This window comes from Prionailurus bengalensis, chromosome A2, assembly GCF_016509475.1.
Source record: "Prionailurus bengalensis isolate Pbe53 chromosome A2, Fcat_Pben_1.1_paternal_pri, whole genome shotgun sequence".
In the NCBI taxonomy this organism is placed as follows: Eukaryota; Metazoa; Chordata; class Mammalia; order Carnivora; family Felidae; genus Prionailurus; species Prionailurus bengalensis.
In genome coordinates this window covers 291,945-319,942 of record NC_057348.1, presented here as the reverse complement: position 1 = coordinate 319,942, position 27,998 = coordinate 291,945, and the positions used below count along the sequence as shown (strand labels likewise).

Sequence of the window (27,998 nt, the reverse complement as noted above, 5' to 3'; positions counted from 1 at the left end):
GGGGCTGCGGTGCAGAAGCCTGCTCCCTCCTTCCGGCCTCCTTTTATGGCCCGGCCGCCCTGGTGGGGCCACGCCCACCTGGCCACACCCTCCCCCCCCTCCCCCCCCAAAGCCAAGGACGCCAGGGCCTGGGGCTGTTCACACTGTTTATTTGCTTCTCTGGGAAAGTCAAGAACAACAAGGCCTTGTCACACATCAAAAGCAGAGGGGCACTTCAGCGGAGGCTCACAGCTCGAGGACTCAAGGAGGAAGAGGGGGTCCCACGGCCACTGCCCAGGGTCACCTCGCAGGGGGCCTCTCCCCCTGCCACCAAGGGGCAGAGCTGAGTCGGGGTCCGGGCTGCGACCAGAGGCGACCCCTGCGCCCGCCCCGGGCACCGGGTGGGAGGCCCCTAGGGGAGGGGCTGAGACGGGGCCTCACCGACCACAGCCCACACGGGAGGGTCTGCGAGCGTGTGCACGAACGCGCCTCTGGGGCGAGCGTGGCTGCAACCGGGGAGATGTGTGTGCACATCCAGGTGTCGGCTGCCCCCAGGAGCGCAACCTGTCCCCGCCCCCCTCCCGGCGGGAAGGGGACAGGCTCGCATCGGGCGGGGCGGCAGATGGGGGTCTCCTGCGGAGGAAGCCCCCCCCCCCCCCCCCCCGCCCCAGGCTGCGTGCTCCCCACCACTGCCGGAAATGTGCCAAGCCCGCTGGAGTGGCAGTGGCCTGATCTCTGGGGTATGGTTGGAGGGGCCCAGCACCCTGGTCCAAGCAGGTCCCGGGCAGCCCCCCAGGGTCCCCAAATTAGCACCAGGAGGAAGAAGGGCCCAGTGGGAGTGGGAGCTCAGGACAAGAAGCGGCTCGCGTGGCCCTGGGCCCCGTGGCAGGGGGACAGCGCAGGGGTCCCGGACCCATCCCCCACGGGGGCGTGTCCCTGGGGCTCTCCCTTCCCAGGCTCCAGCATGCCGCCCCCCTCACCCCCGGCCACCCCAGAGAGAGCCTGGGGGGAGGGGCACACCGGGCTGGGGGTATCCAGAGAGCGGGGCCTGGCTTCTTTCCAGGACCCTGAACCTGACCTCCGACCCAGACTCCCCAAAGAAGCATGGCCTCACCCCAATGGCCTGGGTACGGACGCCACAGCTTCGGCCGGGAAACCCCATTTCCAGGGGCTAAGCGGGGACAGAGCGGGCCCCCAGGAGCCCTAACCCGGCAGGACGTCCCCTCGGGGACCTCATTGGAGGCGGCAGGAAGGCACAGGCAGGAGGCCCAGAGGGCGGCTGGCCGCCGGCCGCGGCTGCACCGAAACCCCGGCCGTGTCGTGGGGGGTGGGGTGGGGGGGGAGAGGGGGTGCCCTTGGCGTCGGGAAACGTGGGTCCGTCCGTGTCGCTCTCCCACCAGGCGCAGGTGCACGGCTCAGTGGCGATGGGGTGTCGGGGGTGGCGATGGGGTGGGGGACCCCCGACCCTCTCTTTCCATTGAAAGAACCCTCGGCGGGACCATGTGACAGCCGCGTGTCCGGGGCCCGTGACTGTGGGTGGAGGGCGGGCAGGCGCCGGGCCGGGCGGTGGGTGACTGTGGGTGGAGGGCGGGGCGGGGGCGGGGGCCGGGGGGCTCACATGATAGAGCAGCATTTACAACGCTGCTTCTTCGTGTCCAGGTCCTGGGGGTCGCTGGCGGGGGGGGCCTCGGGCCCCACCTGGTTCTCCTCCCGGGAGGCGGCGGCCGCGGGGGGCTCGGCCGCGCTGCCGTTGGGCGGGGCGGGCTCCTTGAGCTCCGCGGCGTCCTCGATGACCACCAGCTCGGCCGTGATGGTGCCCTGCAGCCCCAGCACCTTCTGGCTCTCGGCCTCGTCCTCCACGTTCTGGTAGCCCATGAAGATCATGGTGACCGGGGGCTCCTGGCCGGGCTGGATGCCCGGCGGGCCCGACGTGGCCTCTCCCGGCTGGGCCCGCACGCCGGTGATCTCCCGCCTGGATGGGGTGCTCTGCGCCGCCTCCTTGGGCGCCCCCCGGGCCTCCGCCGCCCCCGCCGCGGACCCCGCCTCGCTCAGCGTGACCTCGTCGGCCTTGTGGATGAGCTCGTCTACCTCGGAGGAGGTCAGTGGGTGGATCCCGTTCTCCGCGGTGCCGTCCACAGCGTGGACCACTGGCAGGGGTGGGAGAGACAGACACACAGACCGAGAGTAAGCTGGCTCTCTCTGGGAGGAGGGGCGGCCTGGCAGGGCTGTGGGCTGCCCCCCAGGGTAAAAAGGAATTCGAAACCAGACCACGCATTTAAAACCAACGGGCATCGAAAGCTCCCTGTGGGCGTCCGTGCCCCCCCCCCCCTCCAAACTGGCGCACAGACGAAAATGTACAGGCGCAGAAGCACCTGTTGGAGACCAGGAAAGACTGGAATCCAGCGGACGGGGCCTCTGTCTGCTTGCATCCTGCGGTGTCTCCCGGCGACTGGGTCCCCCGCCGCTTCAGACCATGGACGTGGCCAGCCCTTGGTCACACAGCCGGCCGGGGCTGGACCCGACCGGTCTAAGTGGTCTAAGTGTGTTTCCCTCCCGTGAGGAGTTTCGGGGACCGTGACTTCCTTCCTTGGGTCCCTGTGGTTGACCCTGAGTTAAAGTTTAGTCTGGTCACTCCCTCTCCTGACCACCCTGGACTCCGTCGCTCGCTGAGGAAGAAGACTGGCCCCTCTAGATACCCCCAGCCTCGTGTGTACCCCCCACCCCCCATGTCTGAAAGGAAGACACCTGAGTGCATACAATCTCCCTAAAGGCGTTCTCCAGATCTCCCCAGCTCCACACTGGTGTCTCTGATCTGGGCTGGAGTCCCCAAGGTCAGGGGGCAGTCCCCGAGGGCAGGGAGGGGTCCCGCCACACCATGGCGCCAGCCCAGCAGACTCCTGGAAACACAGCTGCCCTTCGTCAGTGTGTGTGTGTGTGGCGGGGGGACACACCCTAGGGACTTGCCTCCTCTGGGGTCGAGGGTCAGGGCTCCAGTTCCCAGTTTCTGGCCAGAAGGAAAGCGCTCTCTACTTTCGGTTTCCAAATCCGGGGGACGGGTGTCCACACCTCAAGGCCTTGCAGCGACTCTGGGCTGGAGGCCCGGAGGGTGGGGTGTGCCCTGGTTGCACGGGATCCAGCCGAGTATCTCCCACTGGCCACTGCCCCCGAGACAGGAATCCGAGCCCTTGGCCGCCATGGAAATGGATCACCTTCCCATTGCTAAGCAACCAGAGTCCAGTCTGGCGGGTCCAGAGTCCCCCAGGCTGGGCCAGGCTGTGCTCAGGGAGGACCCTCTGGGAGCCCAGGCATCAGGCACTGCCTCTGCCCTCAGCCCTGCGAGGTCACTCTTGTCCAGGAGCCGAGGCAGCTGGGACGTGCCCAGGGCCACACAGCCGGGGAGGGCTGGAACGGGGACTCTGCCCACCCAGGTCTACGTTCCAAACCACGACAGAGCTGGGGTGCGAGTGGGCCCCTTTCACAGCCACAGAGACCGGACAGCCTCTAAGATCATGAGGCTCTGGGAATCAACACAGCGAGACATCATCTCACCACCGACACGATGGCTCCAGAAATAATGACAGTGACTTGAAGAGGGACAATAACAAGTGTTGCCGAAGACGTGGGGAGCTGGGGACCCTTGTGCATGGCTAGTGGGAGGGGGAGATGGGGCGCCTGGGGGCTCTGTCGGTTGAGCGTCTGACTTCAACTCGGGTCACGATCTCACGGTTCGTGGGTTTGAGCCCCGCATCAGGCTCTGTGCTGATGGCTCAGAGACTGGAGCCTGCTTCGGATTCTGGGTCTCCCTCTCTCTCTCTCTGCCCCTCCCTGGCTCATGCTCTGTCTCTCTCTGTCTCTCTCCCTCAAAAATAAATAAACAGAAAAGAAAGAAAACACCCAGCAGTTCCTCCAAAGGTAAAACACAGAGTCCCCATGTGACCCAGAAATTCCATGCCTTGGTATCACCCAAGAGAAATGAAAACACGTGCCCCTACAAAAACTTGCATAGCGTTCTAAAACCCAAAAGAAGGAAACATCCCAGACAGCCATCAACGACGACTGGATAAACAAAATGTGGTCCTTCCAAACAATGGAATATTATTCAGCCCATAAAATATGAACGCGGACGGACCCTGAACACACGGCGCTCAGGGAGGGAACCAGACACAAACGGCCACTTGTGTGTGATTCCACGTGTGCGAAACGTCCAGAACAGGCTCATCCACAGACAGGAAGGGGGTTACGTGGATGCCACGGTGGGCATGGGGGGTGATGGGGCTTCTGCTTTGGAGAACGAAAATGTTCTGGAATTAGAGCACATAACATGGCGAACGAACCAAAACCCACTGAACTATGTGCTGAATTGTGTGGGTGTCCTGGACCCTTCCACTCCACATACCACGTCTGGGCACAGACCCCACTGTGGACTTACTGACGGACTCTGGGCCGGGCGGTAGAATTTTATCCCCGACTCAGGCGGCCAGCTCCGTGAACTCCACGGCACGAGGAAAGCAAATGGTTTGCCTTAATTTTGCATACAACTTTTTAATGTCTTCTCAACGCGCATTTTCTCCTTTTTCCTACCACTGTAGTAAATACTGCCCGAAATTTCCCCTCCCTGGGGTTATTTATATACTATCCCCCACAGGCCATGCCAAAAATGAGCAAAAGTTTAAATGCCAAAATATTTATGAAATTGCTGTCTAAACACGGACGGATAACACAGTTTAAAAGAAAGTTTTTTCTTGGGCCGCCTGGCTGGCTCAGTCAGTTGAGCGCCAACCTCAGCTCACGTCATGATCTCACAGTTTGTGAGTTCGAGCCCCGCGTCGGGCTCTGTGCCTGGAGCCTGCTTTGGGTTCTGTGTCTCTCTCTCTGCCCCCCCACCCCCGCCCCGCTCACGCGTGTGCGCACGTGTGCTCTCTCTCTCTGAAACATAAACATTTTAATAAATAAAGTGGGTTTTTTTTTTTTACCTAAAAACAAAAAGAGTGAATTTTATGGCTTATGACTTACAGAGAGAGAGAGGGAGAGACAGACAGGCGTGTTGGGACTTTTGACCAAGGCTGCTGCTCATCAGGCTTCCTGCAGGAGTCTCTCACACCCTGTTTCCCTCCCGGCCGCCAGAGGGAACTCCCAAAACCAAACCAGATCTCGGCACCTTGGCCCCTGCTCGCCCCTCCCGCCAACGCTTCACCTGACGCCTCCCTCCACTCTGCACCAGCCCCACAGGCTCCTTTCAGGTCCTCCAGCTCAGCAAACTCCATCCCGCCACAGGGCCTTTGCACATGCTGTGGCCTCCGTGAGGCACACTGTTTCCTTGTGCACCTGCTGTGCGTCCGGTGCTGTGCGTCCGGAGGCCCTGCTCACTTCCTCTGAGGAGCCTCCCCTGGCCCCTCCCCGCCCCCGCTAGACGCTGCACCTCAGGGGGTCTCGTCATCTTTATCTCAACAATAATCATCTAAATTTATTCGTGAGCTCCAGACTGAAGGGCTGGGCCCACGGGCCGAGGGGCTCTGCTAGGACAGAGCCGCGTCCCTCTGTGATTCGATTCCCCGAGCCCAGCCTAGGACCCAGCCCTCAGCCAAGCTTCCGGTCAGGTTCCCGGAGTGAACAAAGACAGGGCTGCAGGCCCAGTACTGAACGGCCTCTAGGTCGGCAGTGGGCTGTGGGGGGTGAGACCATTCCCCGAGCAGCACCCACGTCAGGTCAGGTGGGCTGCGGGCAGGGGCTGGGGGGCGGGGGCCTGGGGTGGGGGGCGGGGCTGGGGGGCGGGGGCCTGGGGTGGGGGCCTGGGGCCGAGGGGCGGGGGGCCGGGGGGCCGGGGGGGCGGGGGCCTGGGGCCGGGGGGGCGGGGGCCGGGGCTGGGCGGGGGGGCCGGGGGCGGGGGCCTGGGGTGGGGGGCGGGGGTGGGGGCCTGGGCTGGGGGCCGGGGGGCGGGGTGGGGGCCTGGGCTGGGGGCCGGGGGGCCGGGGGGCCGGGGGGCAGGGGGGCGGGGGCCTGGGCTGGGGGCCTGGGGTGGGGGCCTGGGGGCGGGGGGGTGGGGGTGGGGGGCGGGGGCCGCATACCTCTGGTCTCGTCTTCGTAAACCTTGATGCCCTGAGGGAGCGGCTCCCGAGGGAGCAAGGTGGTGCTGGACAGCACCCGGGTCTCCCCCGTCACCTTGTCCTTCTCCACCGTGATCTCGACCGAGTACATGGCTGGCACGGGAGGCACGGGTTACCCAAGGCCACCTGCCCACGTGCCCCCCCGCCGGCTGCAGCCAAGCCAGGGAGGGGAGCCGGCAGCGCAGAGCCAAGCAGTGGGGACGCCCTCCACGCAGCACCCCCCAGCTCCTCGTCTGCCCACAGCCTCCCAGCGCCACACGGGCGCCAGCCTGAGGTCCTTGGCTCGGCATTCGAAGCCCAAACTCGCATCCCACCCCACGTGGAAAGCCTTACGCTGCTTCTGCTTCCTCAGAGCCCGCGGGAGGCCATGCCTTGACCACGGTCACAGCCAAGGTCTGAACTTGGGTTGGCAGGCCTGCGTTCCCAGCTGGATCTCCGCCCCGTCCTGGACCCCCCACCCCCGCCTCGGTGGTCAGCATGTCTGTGCGTCCGTACTTCGGTCAACTATCGAACTGATCGTCAGCTCTTTCACTATGAAGAATGGAAAATGCCCTCTTGAAGTAAATGAGCGTCACTACCCGTCAGAGCCATAATTCAACAGCCAAAATCCCGCCCCCACTGTACAGAAATCACCACCACAAAGACCACATGGGGAGCCTGGGTCCTAGCAGTGACCCCCGGGTGCTGACCATGGCCCCCAGGACCTCGCCCTGAATCCCAGTATCCCACCTTCCCCTCAGGGTCCCCGAGGAGCCCCCAAATCGCCATGTCCAAGACTCGCTCCAATCTGCCCCCATAAGCTGCAATTCCCTCCTCCTCTGCCTCTCTCACCCCCCACATCTGTCCATTTGCAAATCTAGTGGGTGCTGCCTTGGGAACAGTTGGAATCTCAACCCACATCTCAACCTCTCCGTGTGCCCCGACCAGGTCAGCTCCCCATCTCCCCCCCACCGCTCTGGGACCCACTGAAGGCCTCTCCTGCCCTCTCACTGGCCTCCAGGCGCCGCCCACGGTCTGTTCTCCCCACTGCCACCAGAGGGCGCCAGTGCGCACTGGGTGGTACAGGTCCCTCCTCCCCCCACAGCCCTCCAGGGCTCCCCTGTGCTGTCCCAGGGTTAAGGCCTGAGTCCTCCCACACCCACGGGACCCAGCATGACTTGGCCTGCGCTCACCTCCTTCCTCTCTCCCCCCTAGCTCATTCTGCTCCAATCAACTCAGGCCTCCTGGTTATTCCTTCCCCGGGGCAGGTACAAATCCAGCCCCCGGGCCTTTGCATGTGCTGTGACCTCCACCTGAAACACCTATCTCCCTGTGCCTTGCTCCTTCACTTCTTTTGGGTCCTTGCTCAAATGTCACCTACTAAGTTTGGCCTCCGCTGAGCCCTCTGATGAAATGTGCCCCCTCCAGCTCCACCCGCTGCCTTATTTTCTCCATAAGTTAACTGCGTAGACATTGCCCTTATGAGAATGTCAGCCCCACCCCCCGCCCCGGGTTGTGCCCCTCACACCTTGCACACAGCAGGTGCTCAATAAGCACTTGCCAAATGACTGAACGAATGCCATTTAATCCACACCCCTGCACCACCTAACACCCTCATCTCCAGACACACAGTTGCGTGGGTTGTGCACTACACAAGGTCATTGGTTAAGGGACAGGGTGGAGCTGGTCTGACTGGCACAGAGGTCCTGAAGACACCTCCTCCCTGGCAAATGCTACCCTCTGTCCCCTGCCTCCTGGGGCAAAACTGCCTGACCCTGCACGAGACCCCGGGCCTCCCCTGTCACCGTCCAAGGTGTCCTGGCCACCCTGCCCCCAATATGGTCTTCACCTCCCTCTGTGGTTTCCTGCATCCACAACTCACCCCAATACCAGCAGCAGCAATAAGGCTTTGCCAGCTGTGACCACCCGTCACTGCTCCCGGGTTGGGTCCCTGACCCTGGGCCTGCAGTCAGTATAATCCTGCTGCCCCAACAGGCGGAGACGGGGAGTCACCTTGTGGCAGAGCGAGAACCTGAACCCCAACCCTGTGTGATGCTTAGCGCTAACCCTGTCTCTCTCGGCTTCCCAGAAGCGCAGAAATGCCTGAGTCCCAGCTTGGTCACCTCCGGGAACGGTGCGCTCGCTCCCTGTCCTGAGGCAGCCTGAGGACAGCAGAGGAGGGAGGCTCTGCAGTGAGCACGTGCGGGCGTGTGCGGGGGGGGGGGGGGGGCTGTGCGCCGCCCCACAGGCAGGGAGGGGGCAGCAAGGTTAGGGAGGACGCCGTGGGGAGCACTGGGTTAGAGAGCGGCCATGCGAGGGGCCCCACCTTCTCAGGGAAGCTGGGCCAGCGCGTGACCAGGGTGCCAAAGCAGGGGGGCGGCCGGGCCCCACCCCCCAGGCTCAGGGCTGGGCCTCGGTCCGGCTGCCACCCCCATAACCACAGCTCCTGCTGAGGGCGCGTCTGCGTCTGCCCCGGCCCCTGCCTCTCCAGGCCCCCTGGGCCCGGCGCTCAGCCCAGGGACACAGCTGGGTGCAGGGGGCGAGGCAGGGGGCCGACCCACCTGCTTTCATCATGGTGGAGCCTTCGACCGTCCTCACAGGCGTGTTGGAGACTCCTTTCTCTGTTCAGGGAGTGAAGGGTAGAGACAGAGATGGGGGTCAGAGGAGGGACGGTCGCACAGACCCCCGGACACCCCTCCAGATACACCCAGACACCTCCAGCTGTCTCGACACCTCTCCACATGCTCACATACCCTCAGACACCCAGACACCCCCCCAGACAACCCCCTGCAGATGCCCCCAGACACTCGGCCACCCCCCAGATACCCAGACATACCTGGACACCCCCAGACACCCCTGGACACCCCCAGACGCCTGGGCACCCCACCCAGGCAGCCAGATAACCCCCAGACATGTAGACACTGCCCAGACACCCAGACACTCCCCTCCACACGTGTGCACGTCCAGAACCCCCTAAACACACACCAGCCCCCAGTCTGGTTCCATCTCTCAGCTCAGATGATTTTCACAAAATCCCTGAGAGCCCTGGGTGGATTTTTTTTTTTTACTTATTCATTTTTAATTCCACAGTAAGACACTCCCCTGAATAATTAACATGCAACAAATCAGGCCGAAGACACTGGCCACCACCTCCAGTCCCGGCTGGTGGCCCTCCTTCCACGCTCCCACATGCGGATACTAGTTCAATATGTGCTTTAAAAATATAATTTATATTAAATAGTTTTAATATGGTTAATACTTTATTATATTTAACAATCATATTTGCAATTAAATCTACATTTAAGCACCATACATATTTGTGAAATATTGGCAGATGTATATTATTTATCTGTGATCCTTTTTGAGGAAGGGAGTAAGATAGATCGCACATCTCAAACTTTTGGCTTTTTGTCTTTGTTTCCTGAATGGCAGACTTTCACCTGTGGGCAGGGAACCTTGTCCTTTAAAACAGCGCCCCGACCCCCGGACTTGCTGAGACGCTGATTTCTTGCCCCCACAGATCCCATTGTATAGATGTGAAAACCAAGGCCCGCCCGCCCGCCGGCACAGGAGCAAGTGGACGTGGCCAGAGGCGGGGCTCCACAGAAGCGACAATAACCGGCCTCCGTCGGCAACGCCAGCCACCAGCCGCCACTTTCCAGGCACCCTCCCCAAGCCCACCACCCGCCTCCGGCCACCAGAGGGAGCTCGGGCCCCGCCCCTCCCCGGAGCCTACCTTTGGGCGTGCCCACCGGGGCCTGCAAGAAAGAAGGGACAGAGGTCAGGGCTGGGGCGCGCCTTCCCGCTGGGAGCAGTGGGGGGGGGGACCCCGCAGAGGGCTCGGCTTCGCAGCTGGTGACCCCATCACAGGTGCGGTCTCCTCTGGAAGGGACCCCCCCACCCCTCCCCTAGCCTGTGACAGCCAGATAATGTCCCGCCCTGCTCAGAAGCCACCGGTGGCTCTCTGTTGCTCCCCAAACGAAGACGAAACCCTCCTCGACGACCCCCAGGGTCCCGGGTCCACAGATTCCCTGCCCGCAGGCCTCTCCTCCCCCACCCCCCATGTCTGGCCAGCCTCCCTGTTCCTTGAACACATTCCTGTCCCAGGGCCTTTGTATGTGACGTCTCTGCACTCTATATTTCTGCCTGGCTGGTTTCTCACTCTGCACCCCGACCACATCATGTCACTGTCCCTCGAGGTACCGTGTCATGTACCCAACCAGTGTCTCAGTCTCCAGGACGCGGGCATCACGACAACAAGGTCTATCCACAGTCAACCTTGGTGCAAGGTCCCTCTCGTCTCGAGCCCAAGCCCGAAGAACTCCCGTTCCATTTCAAAACCCACCTCCTCCAGGAAGTCTGTCTAGGGTTCCCATGCATCAAATGCCTCCTCAGGGACTCCGCAGGACCCTGGGCTGACCCATCGCGGCCTGACCACCCTCCTCCCGCTCTCCTGGCGTGATTCGGCGAGGCCAGGCCCCAGGCCACATCCCCCTGGTCTGCCCCAAGCCAGGCCCCGGAAAGCAGTGAGAACAGGGGACAGCTGACAGAGGAGCATGTGGAGAAGGGCCCGGACACACACGGCAGGGATGCCGGCCTTCAAGACGCCCCCAGGGCCCCTGCCCCAAGGCAAGGTGCCATCACAGCTAGGACACGAGGGGAGAACACGTGTCCCAGGGCTCCTGAATCCTACAGCAGCAAAGGTGCCTGGGAGATCTTGAATCTGTGCTAACACACGGCGTCCAGGGTCTGGTTTCGTCAGACCCCAGAAACACGGCCAAGTCCGGTAAAGACCAGCTCCTAGCAGTGTGGCCTCGACCTGTCCGGGTCCCGGAGCTTGTCTTCCACCCGAGGCGGGCGCTGTTCCCACCGGAATGGGCCCACGGACAGGCGACGGCGGTGGCGGACTCAGCAAAAGCAGGGGTGACAAGTGGGGGTTTCGTCGAGAGCTGCCCACGCGCCAAGTCTCGTGCAAAGTGCCCGCGGTCCCTTCTGACACCCCAGCACGTGGGGGGCGCTTAAGGGGGGGTGGGGGAAACTGAGGCGCACAGCGGGAAGCGGCTCTGAAGTCTGAGAAGGGGCGGTGTCTCGCCCTGGGGCTGGCCCTGGTGGGCGCCCCAGGCGCATCATCACCTCCTCACCTGCCGAGAATCGAGCGCCACCTCCGTCTTCTCGTCCTTGGCCGGGCTCGGGGCTGCGGTGCCCTCTCCAGCAGCGGTGGTGAGCGGGCCCGCGTTCTCCAGCACCTCAATCTCCTTCTGGAGCCTGGGGAGGGCGGGGGGGGGTGGTGAGCGCCAGCGCCACCATGGGCTCCCTGACCCGATGCCCCCCCACCCGCTGGGACCCATTTGCATCCTTCCCTCTGGCAACCGGGGAAACCGAGGCAGGCAGCCGGGCCTGCCTCGGGGTACTTGTCTGTTGGTTTGTAACCAACTTCACTGCCTCCGGGTACTTGTCTGTTGGTTTGTAACCAAGTCTCCTGTTTTCCGTTCACACGCATTTATGTTTACAGGAAGCTTTCTCTCTCTGGGGGAACTGGAAAACCCACATCACCTTCCAAATACTGCACACTAACAAGCACACGGCCCCGTGAGAACGAAACAGCGCAGGCCGGGGCTTGGGGCCGTGACCCCTGATGAAGCGAGCCTAGCCCTAGGTGGACAGGCTGGCCACAGTTAGGGTCAGCCTGGAGGGCTTCCTGAGGGAGGCGTCCAGGCAGAGCCACCTGAGGAGGGGGAAGAAAGCCAAGGGCCCCCAAAGCACTTGACTCGTGCGGGACACACGGCAGGGCTCAAGCGAGGCCCCTTCCCCCGTGAAGTCTCCTGAACTGTCCCGTGTGCCCCGCCCCGCCCAGGGCTGCACCCAGCAGGGTGGGATGTAGAAGCCCACCTCGTCCAGCCCCCAGTGGCCAACAATCCCCGGCAAGTTTCTGCCCTCTGCCCGGCAGTCCTGTCCCGCCTGAGTCCCGCCTCCATTCGAGCCCCCTGCTCTGGCCCCGGGGAATAGGCTTGGAAGGCAGGCCAGGATCCCAGGTCTTCGTGGTGGGCGGGCCGAGCTGTGGGGCCCGGGCAGGCCCCACGCCTCTTGGACCTTCTCTGGCCAAGTGGACGCTTGGAATTTTGGCCGTCACTTCCCTCCACCGTGACCCTGCCGCCCTGGAGCTGAGCCTCTGCCTGCCCGGAAACCCCAGGCCTTTTGTCCCGGCCCGGGGCGGGGGAGGGGGGGTGGCGGGGAGGGGGTCACTTTCCCTGGGCCCGCCCCCCCCCCCAGGCTTCCTGCGGGCCCAGCTGCCTGGGCGTCTGTGGCCGGCACCAGCACCAAGCCAGGGACGGCTCACCGGCGGGGCTGGCGCCAGGAAACCCCCAGGGAGGCCGCTGCGGGCAACTCCCATCCTCCAGGATCCGCCCCGACGGTCACCCTCACACACCTGCACCGCCGGGCGCTGAAAGGAGCAGGGGGTCGCGCCAGGCAGCCCCCTGCCCCCTCAGGCCCAGCTCAGAGGCCCGCACGCCATCCACCGAAGCCGCGCCTGGACCGCACCCCACCCACCTGGAGATGGAGCCCTCCAGCAGCCGCGCCCTCTGCTCGTCCTCCCGCATCTGTCTCCGCATGTCCTCGTCCCCCTGTGATGCTGAGGACGTCTCCCCCAGCAGCCAGCGCTCCCGCAACGCCTTGGACTGGGGTTGATAGGGACCCGGGTCAGAGTCAGGGTCCGGTCAGCTCTGCCTTCCCACTCCCCCAGCCCCTGTCAGGGGCAAGGCCCGGGTCCTGGGGCCTGGCCCCTCCCCCACCAGCCGAGGCCCGGGTCCTGGGGCCTGGCCCCTCCCCCACCAGCCAAGGCCCGGGTCCTGGGGCCTGGCCACCCCCACCAGCCGAGGCCCTGGTCCTGGGGCTCAGCCACCCCCACCAGCCGAGGCCCAGGTCCTGGGGCCCGCCCCCCCCCCCCTCACCCGCCAAGGCCTGGGGCCTGGGGCCTGGCCCCTCCCCCACCAGCCGAGGCCCGGGGCCTGGGGCCTGGCCCCTCCCCCACCAGCCGAGGCCCAGGTCCTGGGGCCCGGCCACCCCCACCAGACAAGGCCCAGGTCCTGGGGCCCGCCCCCCCCCACCAGCCGAGGCCCAGGTCCTGGGGCCCAGCCACCCCCACCAGACAAGGCCCAGGTCCTGAGGCCCTGCCCCCCCACCAGCCGAGGGGTCCCAGGTCCCAGAGGCTCTGCCTCCCCCCAGACGCGGCCCAGGTCCCTGGCCGGGCCACCCGCTCAGGACCTTCAGGTGCTGTAGCTGCCGACGGTCGTCCTCCAGCTGCCGACGCTTGCTCTCCATCTCCGCCTGCCACCTCCGCTTCTCCTGACGGGGATGCACACGACGGGTCAGGACTAGGCGGGGGCCACACAGACCCCACCAAACCCACTGGACGCTTTGCCCACACAGATCCTGCTTTACTGTGAATGGCACCTACTTGGCCGATCGGATCCCGCCAGTCCTCCCCAGCCTATGCCCCGGTCTGACCCCCCAACCTGACCCCCCCAGTCTGAGCCCCCAGCCTGACCCCCCCACCTGTCCCCCCATCTCCAGTAGAAGGCTCCACTAGGAGGCCATGTTCTGAGAACTGAGGGGATCCCTTCATGTCCATTTTGCGGGGAGGCACTCAGGGTTCCCGCAGGACGCCCTGGTTCTGAGTCCCAAGGGCCCCGGGCTGGGTGTGGAGACCCCGACCCCCATCCACACCGTCCGAGGGGCAGGGGACTCACTGCAATGGCCTGGAGCCGCTCCTGCTGGGATGTGGTTTCTGCCGCCAGGACCCTGGGGGAAGAGAATGCGCAAGGTCAAGGTGGGGCCCACCCCAGCCTGCTTTCAACAGATCTGGTCAGAACCCAGCCCTGTGCCTTCCAGCTTCGTGGGACCCTTCCCTGCCCCCCTCAGAGGCAGCTCTGTCCTGTCCTGAACCTCATCCCGCAAAGCTTCCTGCCCCCCTCAGAGCAGGGCCCAGGGACAGGAGGGCGGGGCTCTGCCTAGAGACTGGGGAAGGGCTTGGGGAGGAGCTGGGTCGTGAAGGATGTGCAGGAAAAGGCGTGCAGCCCCTCGCCCAGACTCGGAGACTGGTCAGGACAGCCCTCCCCTCGCCCTCCTACCCAGCAAGCACCTGTCATCCAGCGCCGGGAGGGACACACGGAGGGTGAAGGACCCCCGGCCCCCCTCCCAACCCTTGGACTTGCTATCCTGGGGTTCCCCCGGAGTCTCCCGGGAGCCCCAGTGCTCAGAAAGGGCTCTCAGCCCCCTGGGGAACAGGAGGCCAAGAAGCAGCAAACCCAGATTTCAGCCCCAGATGCCCTTTCTCATCCACGGGATGTTTTCGGGAAGCCACCCAGAACTGGCACGTAGCGGGCGCTGGATAAACGTCCGTGTGGCCAGGTGCAGCTGAAGGGACAGGCTTCCTGCTTCCGTGGGGGGAGGCAAGAGGCCTAGGACTAGATGGGGGCCTGGTTCTTGCCCTTCCCTCCCCACTGCTCCCCCAAACCCTCCACACATGGTGGGAAACAGCAGAACCTGGCCTCTCCTTTCTATGGCCTCTCGCAGGGCCCCTAGAAGCTGCACACAGTAGGTGCTCAGTGAAATGTCTGCACATAATAGGGTCTCAGTAGTTGTATACAGTAGGTGCTCAGTAAGATGCCTGCACACAGTAGGTGCTCAGTGAAATGGCTGCACATAATAGAGGGTCAGTAGTTGTATACAGTAGGTGCTCAGTGAAATGGCTGCACATAGTAGGTGCTCAGTAGTTGCACACAGCAGGTGCTCAATGAAATGTCTGCACCTGAGCTGTCGTCCATGACGGGCCTGAGGATAAAGTCTGGCCTCCAGGGCCTCTGTGACAAGGCGAGGCAGGGAGAGGAGACAGGGTCTTGGGCTCCAGCGTGGACCCCCCGCCTCCCGGTTCTCTGCCCAAATCCCCAGCGATCCCAGGGCCGCTCTGGCCTCACCAGTCTCACGGGGCAGGGCCGGCGGGCATGGGGGGGGTGGTTCTGGGCAGTGGGACCCGGATCCTCTTACAAGACCTCATCTGCACAGGGACGAAGACACAGACCGTCCTCCAGGTCTGCTTTTGCCCCGGCCAGCCCTCAGCCGTGGGCCAGGAGCCACCCCGGGGCCTCCAAAGACCCTCCACAGACCCTCCAACCCCTCTGGGCCTTGGCTCCCCATCTGCACAAACAGTGGGTACAGACGCCCGAGCTCCTGTTGGGTGCCCCTCGCCCCGCCCACTGCCATCCAGAAAAGAGACAGAGGCACAGTCACACGGTGTGTTGGGTGAGGCCCACCCCTGGGACCAAGGCTTCACCCACACCCAGGCGGCTGCTCCCGGGGAGATCCATCCTGAACTGCAATGCCCCACCACACACCCCACTCAGGCTCGGGTTCCTGGCCTTGCCGAGACCTGTGAAGTCATCTGGTTCTCACGCCTCGGCCAGGTGACCCCACCCAGCTCTTCCCTTCCTGGCGGGTGGCACCTGGCCCCTTTGTGCCTCCCAGGGACCCGACAACACCAGCCGCACCCTCTGTGGCTTCCCCCTCTCCTTCCTCAGGGAGGCTGGGTTCAGCTGGGTGAAGTTCAGGAAAGGCTCGATCCAGCAACCTAGCTTGGAGGCCCTCCCTGAAGGGCCTGATCAGCTACGTTTCTGGGTCTGCCACACTGCTCTGTGTGCCCCACGGAGGCCCGCCCTCCACTTCTCGCAAAGCTCACATTTCCCATCTGCGGCCTCGACCACAGCCTGTCACCTGCCTGCCCCCTGAAGGTCCCCGCTCCACCCGCAACAGAGGCAGAACAAAAATCAGAGCCACTCATTCTCCTGCCCTTATATGTCCCTGGCTCCCATCACCCTGTGAAGGAAGTCCCAGTGTAGCCCAGCCCTGTCCACCTCTCCGCCCTCACCTCCCTGGCTCTGCCTCCTGCTTACTCCGAGCCCCAGACCCTTCCGGTCCACCTCAAGCGCTCCAAGCTCCTGATCCTGCCTGCTGTTCACTCCACCTGGTGCACTCCTCCCACCGCTGGCAAGTGAAGCCCAGAGAGGGCAAGTCACTTGCCCACAGTCACACAGCCGGGAAGCACAGAGCTCCGGGCCACCCCACAGGCCTACCCTTTCCCAGCTGCCACGCGGCCTCCAGGGACCCACCAGGAAGACGGTGCAGCTGGGCGAGGGGCATATAGCCACCGAGACCCCAGCGCGCACAGGGCCCCGCAGGGCAGAGGCAGCAGCGGCCTAATGCTGGGTCCGCACCCCAGCAGGCAGGCGGCCATTCAGGCCGGACACAGGGACACGGGGACGCTCTGTGGCCAGCCTGCCAGGCTGGAGACAACAAGGCAGGCAGTGTCCTCGCTGGGCGGCATGTCCCTGCCGGCCGAACCAGGTCAGGGGAAGGTCAGGCGGGCCCACTGTGGAGAGGCACACAGGCCCCGGGGAGACAATATCCATCCCTCCCTTCAACGTCCCTGTCGTCCCGGTCGCAGCCTAGAGGGCACAGCCTTGCGTGCCCCCCTCGGCGCCCCTCCCCACGCCTCAGGGCGCCAAAGCCGCCCCGCCCCGGGCGCCGCCCCCCCCTCCGGTGGGGCCCCGCGGGAGGCGGTCGCCCTGGCAACCGCGCCGTCCCCATGGCAACGCGGAGGCCGGCACGCGGGGGCTGGGCCGGCGCGGAGCATCTCCCGCCCCCAAGCCGGGCCTGGGGGGCTAAGGGGTTTCCCGCCCTGGGCCTCAGGGGCCGCCGGGGAGGGTGCGATGAGGGGAGGTAAGGGGTCCGCCCTGCCCCGCTGCTGGGGGTGCCCCCCCTCTGGTGTCAGGGGCCGCAGCCCAGGGAACGGGATTGTACCCCGAAGGCTCTGGACCTGCCCCTGGAGCCAGGGAGACCGAGGTAAGCCAGACAACGCATCACAATCCGAAGGACAAAGTCTGACCGCAGAATCCTAATCAAACGGCCACGAAGTAGGGACACCGGTCCCAGGGCTCCCCATCTTCCCCCCGCAGGGCTCAGCCCCATTTCCCAGAATGGGAAACTGAGGCTCGGGAGCAGGTGAGCATGTACAGGGCATTTGGGAAGCACCCTCCTGACGACGCTGAGAGGCAGGTGGAGTGATTCGGCCCGTTTCCTCAGTGGGCCAACTGACGCTCGATCCAGACAGGCGGGCTCCTGAGTGCTCCCCGAGCACAGGGCCTCCCTGAGGCCTGGCCAGGCCGCACAGGTGGGGGTGGGGGTGGGGGTGGGGGTGGGGGGACAATGGGACGGCGGGGACGCTCCTCAGGACCCAGCGAGGGACACAGAGGCCAGATGTCAGGAGATGCTGGGCAGAGAATCGAGCTTGGGCCAAAACACACGGTGGGGTTTGGACAGGTGAGAGCTGTCCCCGCCGGCCGTGTGGCCCAGGGCTGGTCACTCCCGTCTCTGGGCCTCCACTGGCTCTGCTGGGCAATGGGCCACAGCAGCTGCTGGTGGAGGGACAGACCCTCCTCCTGGAGGCCCACCCTCAGCACAGGCAGACTCCTGTCCTCGCCTGATTATTTTTACAGTGCTTGGAGCAAATTCTGGGCTCGAGCCCCGATGTGGGCGGCTCAGGACTCGAGAGGGTGTGGGCTGAGAGCGAATGAGATAATCCTGGCTTCAGGAGATGAGCTAATGAGGCCCAAACCCAAACGAGCCGGGCCCTGCAGAGGCCTCGGCTTTGGGAGGCGTTTATATTTTAAAGGCACCAGAGAGGTTACGCAACCTGCCCAAGGTCACCCAGCGGGCAGGATGAGCTGGGTCTGAGGCGGGAGTGGGGGGGGGGGTCACACACCGGTCCTTCCAGGCCCATGCCAGGCAGCTCCAGTGGAATGAGGGGTCCTGGCCCAGGCAGGCACGGAGCCCAACACCGGCAACATTCCTGTGCTAACTAAAAGGAAACAGCCGTGGCCGTGGCCGTGGCCGTGGCCACGGGTGCAGGGAAGGAGAGCAGAGTCTGGCTGAGGAAGGGAGCCCTGTGGCCCGTCCCCCCACTGGGGTGGCTGGAATGGGGGGAGTCCTAATCTCACTGCTGGTTCCCAACTCCCTTGTGGGGCCTTTGTCCCCCTCCAGCCCCCAGAACCTTCCTCCCTGTGAGGCCCTGCACAGCCTGGTCACAAGGCTCAGCCTCTTAGCTGGTGTTCAAGCCCCCACCCTTCACCAGCTCCCTGCCTCCCCCTTTCCTTGCTCCAAGCTCAGAGCACATGCAGCTGCCTCTTCCAGGAAGCCTTCCTGATCTTGTCCCTTCATCAGGAAGGAATTCTCTTCCTCTGAGACCGTCGGCACAGGGGACAACTACAGTCTTTGGTGAGGTGAACAGCCCGTGAGGCATGGCTGGGTTTTCTGGAAAGCTCAAGGCAGAGAGGCATCACCCCCACAGTGGAAACTGGGATCAGAGCAGGCCACAGATCCAGAGGCACAGTTGTTGCCTATTAACCTGGGGGGAGGGGAGGGGGGGTGGACCCTGCCCTGGGCCCCCACGGGGGAAGGGCAGTGGGGCATGAATGGCACCCAGAGGCCTTCTCCAGCTTAGGGCAAGCTGGGCCTCAATCCAGAGGCAGAGACCAGCCCCAAAGAGCTGTGGTCCCTCCCCACCCCTCCCTCGGATCCAGCCACAACCCCCAAACATTCCGGGCATGCTCCCACCTCAGGACCTTTGCACTGGCCGTGTCCTCTATCTGCCGAGCTCTCTCCCAGGACTCACTGGCTCCCTCAACGTCACCTCCTCACGTAGGCCTCCCCTGTACCCCCAACCCCTCACCAGCTCGCCACCAAGCAGCACCCTCATCATTTGTTTATTTCCCCACAAGGACAGGGTCTCTTTCTGTCCATAACATGTCCCCAGCCCCCAGTGAACGGCAGGGTTCAATGAACGTTCACCGGGCCAGCGAATCAGTTAGAGTCTTCACCTTTTCAGAGGTGGCTCCCACCCAAGGGTCCCTCCCCTGTCACATTCCCACCACCCTGAGGACCACTGTCCTGTGACCATCTCTCTTGGAAGAAACTCAGTGTCACATCAGACATTTATCTAAAACAGGCTCCCCGCCTCCAACAGAGGACGATAGGCCCAAGGTCGCCCAACCACCTCAGAAGTGACTATACAAATTAATGCGTAAAACAACCCAGTGTTGGGCGCCTGGAGGGCTCAGTCGGTTGAGCATCCAACTTCCGCTCAGGTCATGATCTCATGGTTTGTGGGTTCGAGCCCCGCGTCAGGCTCTGTGCTGACAGCTCAGTGTCTCCCTCTCTGCCCCTCCACGGCTCGCGCTCTCTTTCTCTCTCTCAAAAATAATAAACAAACATGAAAAAAAAATTTTAATAAAAAATAAATTTAAAAACCAACCCAGTGTCCATTTATGGATAAACAGAACACGTCCACCACACTCAGGAAGGTCCCTCGGCCGCGAGCAGGAGCGAGGCGCCCACCCCCGCCGCCCCGCGGACGGACCCCAGACACACGACGCTCAGGGAGGGAACCCGACACGAGAGGCCACGCAAGGTCTGAGTCCGCGTGGGTGAAACGTCCAGAACGGGCTCATCCACGGACGGGAAGGGGGCTCGTGGGGGCCGGGGGCTGGGGTGTGACTGGGGATGGGGATGGGGTTGCTTTTGGGCTGATGGAATGTTCTGGAACTAGAAAGAGGTGATGATCGAACAACTACGTGGACATACTGAAAACCACTGAATTGTATCCTCCTGACAGGTGGATTCTGTGGTGTGTGGGTTGCATCTCAAGGAAGCCGGTAGAAAACACACACGTGTGGAGTGGAAACAGCTGGGCTGGTGCCAGGGCCCCACCCGCCCCATGGGCGGCGGCGGATCCCGCGGGCCCTGCCCGGGACTCTCGGGGTCAGGAGCGTCTGACTACAAACCGACCGGCAGCGCCTTCTCACCGTGACGGAAGTTACCAGAGGGGACCCTGCCCGTCACTTGGCCTTCAGAGCCCAACACTGCTGCCCCCAACACCCACGGTCTGCTCACCGGGCTGGGCTCCCAGGCCCGGCCCGAGCCCGCCCCCACCCTTTTGTCCTTGCAGTGGTAACACTTGCAGAGTGTCCCTACTCTGATTCTCACCTGTCTTTCCCACTCGGCCTGGGCTGGGCTCCCCTCCAAATTCCCAGCCTGATCCGGACTGTCCCAGTGATAGGCTCAGGGGGTCCCTGAATTCCTGCTTTACACCCTTGAGAGCAGACAGACGCCCCAGGGGCGCCTGGGCGGCTCAGTCGGTTAAGCGCCCGACTCTTGATCTCGGCTCAGGTCATGATCTCATGGTTTGCGGGACGAGCCCCGCGTCGGGCTTGTGCTGACAGTGCGGAGCCTGCTTGGGATTCTGTCTCTCCTTCTCTCTGCCCCTCCCCTGCTTGTGCGCACGCGCGCGCACTCTCTCTCAAAATAAATAAATAAGTGTAAAAAGTTGTTTGAAAACAAGACAGACCCCCAGGCCAACTCCACACGCCGTAGACACCGAGACCCGCCCTCAGCCATCGGCGCCACATGGAGACCCTGTGCAGTGTGGCCAAGGCGCCCGCCCTGCCCATCCAGGGGTCTGAAGTCAGGTCTCTGGCACCCAGTCACGGGGTCCCCCCTCCCCCCAGCTCTGCCGCCCAGACACCGGGTCCCCCCCCTTCCCCCCCCCCAAGGTGACTGTCCACACTGAGCCCTGACCTGGTCCTCAGCCTCCAGATCCTCTTTCTATGCCTAGGTCAAAACCTCACTCCTCTCCTGCTTGGACCCCGTCGGTCCGTGGCTGCCCGTGGCTCCCCTGCTGGCTGCCCCAAGCCTGGCAGGACCTAGCCCCGAGAGCACAAAGCAAACAGCACTGCTTTCTGCTGAGGCTTTCTTTTCCCACCTCCGGGCCTTTGCACAGGCCAGCCCCCCAGCAGGCAGGCCCTCCGCCCACCTAGGTACACCTCTAAATCTCCCTCCTAGAGAAGGTCCGTGATGGGATGGAGCGGGGCCCTATCCCTACACAAGGCTCCGCGGGTGGGCAGGGAGTGTTACCTAAATCAACAGATCATAGGTGGATGGAAAGAAACGGGTTCCCAGACTTGGAAAAAGGGGGCAGGATTTTTTTAAAGAACGTCAACCCGCTTCCCAGCATGAAAATCTGAGACCCTTGAAGATGGAGCTCAGCACCTGAGGCAGAACTCCCCCCAGAAATACTTACAGCATCGCCCCCGCCTCTAGCCACACCCCTCCTGGGAGGGGGCGGGGAGGCACAGGGCAGGTGGTCCTAGACGCAGGGGTGAGAAGCTAATGTCAGGATACCTAGCCCCCCCCCCCCCAGTCCATGGGACACAGGAAGGTACAAAGACCCCACCACCACCCCCCCCCAACCCTGGCAGCTGAAAGGACCCAGGAGCAAATCCCGGCGATGTGGCCTCAGATATATCAGGTCACCTCTCTGAGCCTCAGTTTCCCCACCTTGCAGGGCTTCGTAAGCATCAAGCACATCCACACGGACAAAAAGCCCCGTGCACAGCAAGGACTTACTAAACGTTACCCGCCTTCCCAAGTTCCTGCCACCACCGCTGGTACCGTCCCTTCAAGGGGACACTCACTGTTTCAAGGAACCCCCCTGCTTTCAGAAGGAAACGTCACCCCGTGGCCAAGACCGAAAACCAGACACCGCTCACGCAAACATCAGAGTAAAAACACGAAAAAATAGATACGACGAGAATAAAAGCCGGTGATTACGTTCAATTATCACTGGACGCTGCTGCCTTTTAACTGGTCCGGCTCTCGTTAAACGGGGAGATTAGCAAGTGCAAGAGAGGCGTTAAGGACCCATTTTGCACCCGGTTGAGACCTTCTCCTGGGAAAAAGGCCCGAGCCTGAGGCCGGGGAAGGAATCTGCTGCGGCCCCGTCTGAGCCCATTCACCGCACTTAGGCTGCTCAGAGCTGCATAGCCGGGTGCCCTGGGCCAGGGGCCACGCGGCCAGCGCCCCCCCCACCCCCAAGGACAGGTATCCCACCCAGCTCCGTCGCTCCTCCTGTGCCCCACCCGTCAGCGGGGCCCCCATCCTGCTCCCGGCCTCCCTGGAGGTAGTTACTCAAGGATTTTGGTTAAACCCTTAAGTTGTTAAGTTGACACAAACTAACTTAACCTTTAATTTAATCCTTAAATTAACAAAACTGTGATAAATCCTTCAATTCATATTTCACCTCTCCAGCAGCGCCGTGAGCCACGACCATCTCTCCTGACTCGGACGGCAAAGCCCGTGGAGGAGGAAAGGGCAGCTGCCTCGGGCCCCTGGAATGGGACCTCAAGCTGGGCCACCAGGGCCGGGCGCTCCAGCAGGACAGGGCAGGATGGGGCCGCTCCCCACCCGCCCGGCCACCCAAGCCGGGGGCACACGCGCTTTCTCTCACGGCCACTCAGGCCCGTGAACGCCAAGCCGGTCCCACGTCTGCCCCCAGAAAACCCAGCGATCTACCCAACGTGGGGCCCGAGGCAGCATGTCTGATCCATGGGCAAAAGGCACTGGGGCAGGGCCGCAAGCACTAGGGGCCCTCCTCCTGCTGTGTGACTCTGAGGCAGCGGCTGCCCCTCTCTGGGCCTCAGTAGCACCTCAGCGGGGAACGAAAGGGGCAGCAGGAAATGAAACAGGGTCCAACCAGAATATCCGCTCAAGCCTCCATCCTGGGCGGGCCTTTTCCTTGGTTTTCACCCCTCATCCCCCGAGGCAGCCCCCTCCCCACAGCCACACTCTGCTCAGGGTCTGCCGTCTGGAGGCCCAGAGGCTCCCCTCGGGCCTGGGGAGCAGAGCAGATAAACAAGTCGGGGAACCTAATGCGGGCAGACACATCCGGGCCCTGGCTCCCCTGAGCCCCTGGCTGGGCTCCCGCGGGCCGGGTGGGGGAGCAGGCCGGGCCTTTGTCTGGGTTTTCCAAAGCAGAGGACATCGGGTGTCCCTTCCTGGGGAGGGCGGGCTGCAGCGGCCCCCACCCAGCCGGGGGTGTGGCAGGTCACGGGTGAATCCCTGGAGGAGAGTTGTCGGCTCAGAAAACACACCCAGTGGGAAGGGCAGGGGCGGCTGGGCGACGGGGGGGGGGGGGGGGGGGGGGGGGGGGGGGGGGGCGGGCGGGGGGCGCGGGCTGGGGGGGCCTCCCTGTCCGGGCCTCTGCCCAGAGGTGGGGGGGGGGGCCTGGCCCCAAGCAAGACAGCTGCTGCTGGCCTTGGCACACAGTGCGGGGGCTGCCAGGACCCGGACACCGCTTCTCATCTCCCGACCATGTCAGCACACCCCACAACCTCAGTGCCCACCTGTGGGAGTGGGGCCTGGGGGTTACCCTGACGCCAGGAGAGAGGGGACTCTGTCTGAAACGACTGTGCACGCTCATCCAGCACCTTGTGCGAGAACCCTCCGCTGCTGTGGGCAGTTCCTCGCCCAGCCCCCGGGGACCCAGGCTGCCCCCCCCCCCCCCCGGGGACAGAGGCTGCCCACCCCCCCCCGGGGGGGACCCAGGCTGCCTGTCCCGCTTGCACCTTTAGCCTATGGTGCAAGTGGCCAGGCTCTTCCTTGGCTACACCATTTGGGGTCCCATCTTGGGGACGCCTTCCCTGGGAAGGGATCAGACCCAAGCTCGCCTGCTGGAAAGCACCTGGACCTCCAGGCTCACACACGTCCCAGACCAGGAAGGCTGCAGAGAGGCCCCCTCCCTCCCTCCCGCGGTAGTCAGGACAGTATCTGCTGGCTGGACCCCCGCCCCAGCAGGCGCTCCTGACAGTGCTGTGGCCCTTGGGGAGGGCAGCCAGACAGAGGGAGGACTGATGCGTCCAGGGCACAGGGAGCGAGTGCTCAGGTTGGAGGCGGGGGGGGGGGGGGGGGGGGGGGGGGGGTTGGTGGGAGGCTGAAGGCCAGTGCAATGCAAAGGGGAGGGGTCCGTCCATCACCCCACGGCTCCCGCTCTGGAGCCCACAGGTGGCCGAGGGTCGAGGCTAGCCCGGGGACGCGGGCGGGGCTCGGGAAGAGACGCGGGCCTCCCCCTCCCCAGCGCCCCAGGCTGCGCCCCCACCGGCCGCTGCCGCCCCAGTCCCCACATGAGCCCGTGGGTCGCCGCCGGGGGGTCGGGGATGGGGGAGGCCTCAGGGCGGACGCGGCCCAAGTGCTTCTCCGGCAGAGCTGGGAGGCCCGGGAGGCCCGGGAGCCCCTCGCCGCCGCCTTCCTCTCCGCGCGGGGGCCGCGACGCGCCCCACGGAGGGACGGGAGATGGGGGGGGAGGCCTCGCCCCTCCCTCGCCCCCCTCCCCCGGGCCCCCGAGCCTTCCACCCCCGGCCCGAGCGCGCCTACTCACTCCATCTCCACGCCGAGGTCCGGGTGGGTCCGCGATGCTGGGCGGGGGCGGGCGCCGGGCGGGCGCGGGGGCGGGGGGCTCGGGGTGGGGGGCGGCGGCGGGCCGGGCAGCGGTGGGGGGAGGCCTGGCGGGCTAAGGCCTGGCGGCCGGGGCTGCGCGGCGCGGGGGCGGCGGCACCGGCTCGGGCATCGCCCCGCGCGCGGCTGTTTATTGTCCGGGCGGCGGCGGCGGCGGGCGCGGGGGGTGGGCTGGGCGCGCGCGTCGCCGCCGCCGCTGCCGCCGCCGCGCGTCTTGCGCTCGCTCCCCGCGCGCTCCCTCCCGGCTCCCGGCGCCGCGCCCCCTGCCGGCCGCCGCCCGCAGCCGCCGCGCCCCCCGTGGCCCGGCGCGCTGGGCCCCCCGCCGCGGTCCCCGCCCCCAGCCTGGCGCCCTGGGACCCCGCCGTGCCCCCCCCACCCGCCCCCAGCCTGGCGGAGGGGGGGGGCGGTCCCCCCCGCCGCGGTCTCCGTCCCCTCCTCCGCGCCCTGGGCCCCCAGCCGCCCCCCACCCCCACCCCGCGCCCTGCATTCCGTGTCCCCGGGCGGCCGCCTCTCTGGGCCTGCACAGACAGGGTCGCCCCTGCCCGAGCCCGGTCTGGAGGGCGGAGACGTGGATGGGGACACGCAACCCGAGAGAAGGAGGAGTGGGACCCGGGGAGGGGGTGTCCTGGAGGCTGCTACGAGGAGCTGACGTCTCTGCCGCAACCCGAAGGGCCGCGAGAGGCCGGTTGTGGGACGTCTTAAAGAAGAGCCGCCAGGTGTAGGGCACGTGAGAGCGCGAGTACTGGCGCAAAGGCAGCCAGACCTGGCCGAGGAGGGTAACAGCTGCGCGCTTCCCCAGCGCTGGGCCTGGTCCTGTGGCTGGAGGACAGTCGGTACGTTTAATCAGCCCCGCACCGCCCCCCCCCCGCCCCCCTCCTTAGCCACACTGCAGGCCCAGGCGGCCAGAGTGAAGGAAGGGGCCGGTCAGAGACCACACAGAGTGCAGGCTTTGTCCTGGGGGCACTGGGGAGCCATAGCAGAGTTTAGAGCAGGAGAGGATTCAGCCTGTTTTACTTATTTTTGTGAAGCCCTTTCCTGCTGCCAGGAGGGGATTAAGGACAGCAAAGAGAGGGGGCTTGGAGGCTGGACGGATTCCGAAAGGGGAGCCACCAGACGGGACGTGGGATGACAAGTACTGGGGTCCCCCTGTCTTCTGGGGACCCCCTGGAAGGACACGATGACACAGGGTTGGAGAGATGACAAGGGTGACATCGGGTGGGGTTCGGTGTGAGGCCCGGCCTGGGCTAGTGGTGGGGAGGCCTGGACAGGAGGATGTGGGGAGCAGGTGCAGGTGGCCCAAAGACGCAGCTAGATGCCCCACTGTCTCCTTGGTCCCCCGTAGTTTGTCTTGAGTCCTTCATGATGCCAGTGTCACCAGGTGGGCCCCACAGACTGGGGGTGAGGCAGGACCTGTGCCCACCAACGTGCAGACCATGGCCCCGACTTACCAGGCTCTCACGAGAACACTAGCCCCTGACCCTGAACACGTACTGGGGTCTGGAGTGGGGGGAAGTCGGTTCTTCCCTCCACTCAGCAGGCGCTCAAGGAAGGGGTGGGTGTGTGCGTGTAGAAAGAAACAACCTTGAATGAGCTCTGAATGGGGAGGGACATGACACCTTTCCTTTTGTGGGTCTTTGCCCCTCTCTCTTTACAACGGATGTGCATCCGCTTAGCATTAAACCAGTGGGATAAAATAGCAAGCCTAGAGCAAACAAAACAGTCCCGAGAAGCCCGGGAGCCCTGGGGTTGAGTGCCAGCTCAGCTCCGCGTATCCTGTGTGCCCTTGGGTCCGTTTCTTAACCTCCCTGGGCCTTATTTCCCCCGTCCTAGGACCGCTGGGAGGGTTGATGGAGCGAATATACACGATGCCTTGGAACAGCATTGTTCCCGCTCAGGCACATGCCCACTCAGGGCTTGGCACTTTTTCCGTAAAGGCCCAGGTGGTAAGCACTTTCCAGCATTGCAGGCCGATCTGTGTCTCAAGGACTGGACTCTGCCATTGCAGCGGGAGAGCGGCCAAGGGCAGCACGCAGATGCACCCGTGGGGCCGTGTGCCAATAAAACTTTGCTTATGTAACAGGTGCTCGGCCGGTCTGACCCTGCGCTAGGGGCTCGGCAAAAGCGGGCCGTGCGTGCGTTCACCGCTACCCCTCTGCCTCTGTGTCCGCCACGCCCTCAAACATTTCTTGAGCCCCTGACGCTGTTAGGTGCCAGAGGTGCAGAAGCCTTGTCCTCGGAGAGGGGGCGCTTTTTGTCTACTACGTAAATGATGCAAGCTTTGAGGTTCGCGTTTTGTTCAGGGACCGGAGGAAAAGGAGAGCGTACGGATGGAGAGGGGCAGGTGACAAGCCATTCCTGTCCCTCGCCAGCCCTAAACGTCCCAGGGTGCCCGCCTACCTCAGATCGAAAGCAAAGTCCTCCCTGAGGCTCTCGGGGTCCCCAACAGAGACCCCGACATCCCCAGACCGCTTCCAGGGGGCCAGCCCGGAGGTGGTGCCACAGGAGACAGGGAGATGAGGCAGAGACGGTGGGTGGGCATCCCCGGTGGCACGTGTGGCAGGTGATGGCCGCGAGGTGGGCAGGGCAGGGTGTGCCATGGGCCAGAGCTGCGCGTTCTCCCCAAGAGGCGGCCGCATCACCCGCTCCCCTCCCCTCCGCTTGGCACCCTGCAGCCCCCATCCCAGTCCGGGGGCATGGTTACTGGACCCTCGGCCCACACCTCCCCCGGCCACTTGCACCCACCGTGTCCCTGATGGCACTCCTTCCCCCTGCTTGTCCTGGGCGTGCCCCCCCCCCCCCAGCAGGGCTCTGCCCAGCAGCCCCTGTCCTGAGCTCCTGCCCGCCCCTGCCCCACCCCCACCCCCGGACGTCCTCTGAGGCCCTGGGACTTCAGGACTCTCTCATGCCGGGCTCTGTGCCGGCCCCCAGAGCCCACCCGTCCCCTGTCACTGAGTCAGAGACGCCCTCTCCTTCCCCAGCCATGACCCTAGCTTGGGTCTTGTGTCCTGTCACACCACCGCCCCCCCCCCCCCCCGCCTCCCAGCCCCGCAGCCTCCCAGGTCTCCCTGCTTCCTCTGTGGATGCCACTGTCCCCATCAGACGCCTGCTGTGGCTCCCCAGGACCCGGCAGCCTAATCCCGGGTCCAGCTGAGCCCTGCCAAGCCCGGCCCTCCCTTCACCTCCCCCACCCGCATCCCAACATCCCGCGTTTGCACCCTCTGTGCCCACCTCCAGGAGGACCTTCCCCACTTGTCCACTGTTACTGGGTCTCCAGGCTTCCCTGTTTTAAAGCCCTACCCCCTTCCCCGTCCTTCTCTGGCCACTGTCTTACCACCTAGTGTTTCTGGCAGACGGCATCACCTGCTCGGTCCACCGGGCACACACTGGCCTGTCTTCCCTGCTGCTGTGTCCCCGGTGCTCAGTCAACAGCCATGGGATGAGTGGCTTCCTGCCTCCCGCCGGGCACTGTGACCACCCCCCCGCCCCGCCCCGTGGGGAGGATGGCAGGCACTACTGCAGCCGGCCGGTGGGCACCCAGCC

The 27,998-nt window shown here is 64.4% G+C and overlaps 1 protein-coding gene and 1 long non-coding RNA gene across 6 annotated transcripts; one reads left to right on the top strand and one right to left on the bottom strand.

The window, feature by feature from the left end:
- Positions 1-133: 133 nt before the first annotated feature.
- Positions 134-24,642, bottom strand: PALM (paralemmin). Of its 5 annotated transcripts, none has more exons than XM_043585988.1 (10): positions 24,382-24,642; positions 13,811-13,862; positions 13,326-13,406; positions 12,612-12,739; positions 11,204-11,327; positions 9,799-9,820; positions 9,213-9,275; positions 8,624-8,683; positions 6,045-6,176; positions 134-2,126 (listed from the first exon to the last, which is right to left on the bottom strand). In XM_043585988.1, exons 1-10 carry the CDS (start codon positions 24,384-24,386, stop codon positions 1,594-1,596), a joined length of 1,200 nt encoding a protein of 399 aa, XP_043441923.1. In that variant the 5' UTR covers positions 24,387-24,642; the 3' UTR covers positions 134-1,593. The 5 variants fall into 5 exon arrangements, with proteins under 5 accessions (XP_043441923.1, XP_043441921.1, XP_043441924.1 ...); XM_043585986.1 differs by lacking the exon at positions 24,382-24,642 and adding an exon at positions 16,226-16,475; XM_043585989.1 differs by lacking the exons at positions 6,045-6,176; positions 24,382-24,642 and adding an exon at positions 16,226-16,475.
- Positions 16,616-20,120, top strand: LOC122486616. The gene is made up of 2 exons (XR_006298193.1): positions 16,616-16,958; positions 19,786-20,120. It is a non-coding gene; the product is annotated as an uncharacterized LOC122486616 (long non-coding RNA).
- Positions 24,643-27,998: the final 3,356 nt, after the last annotated feature.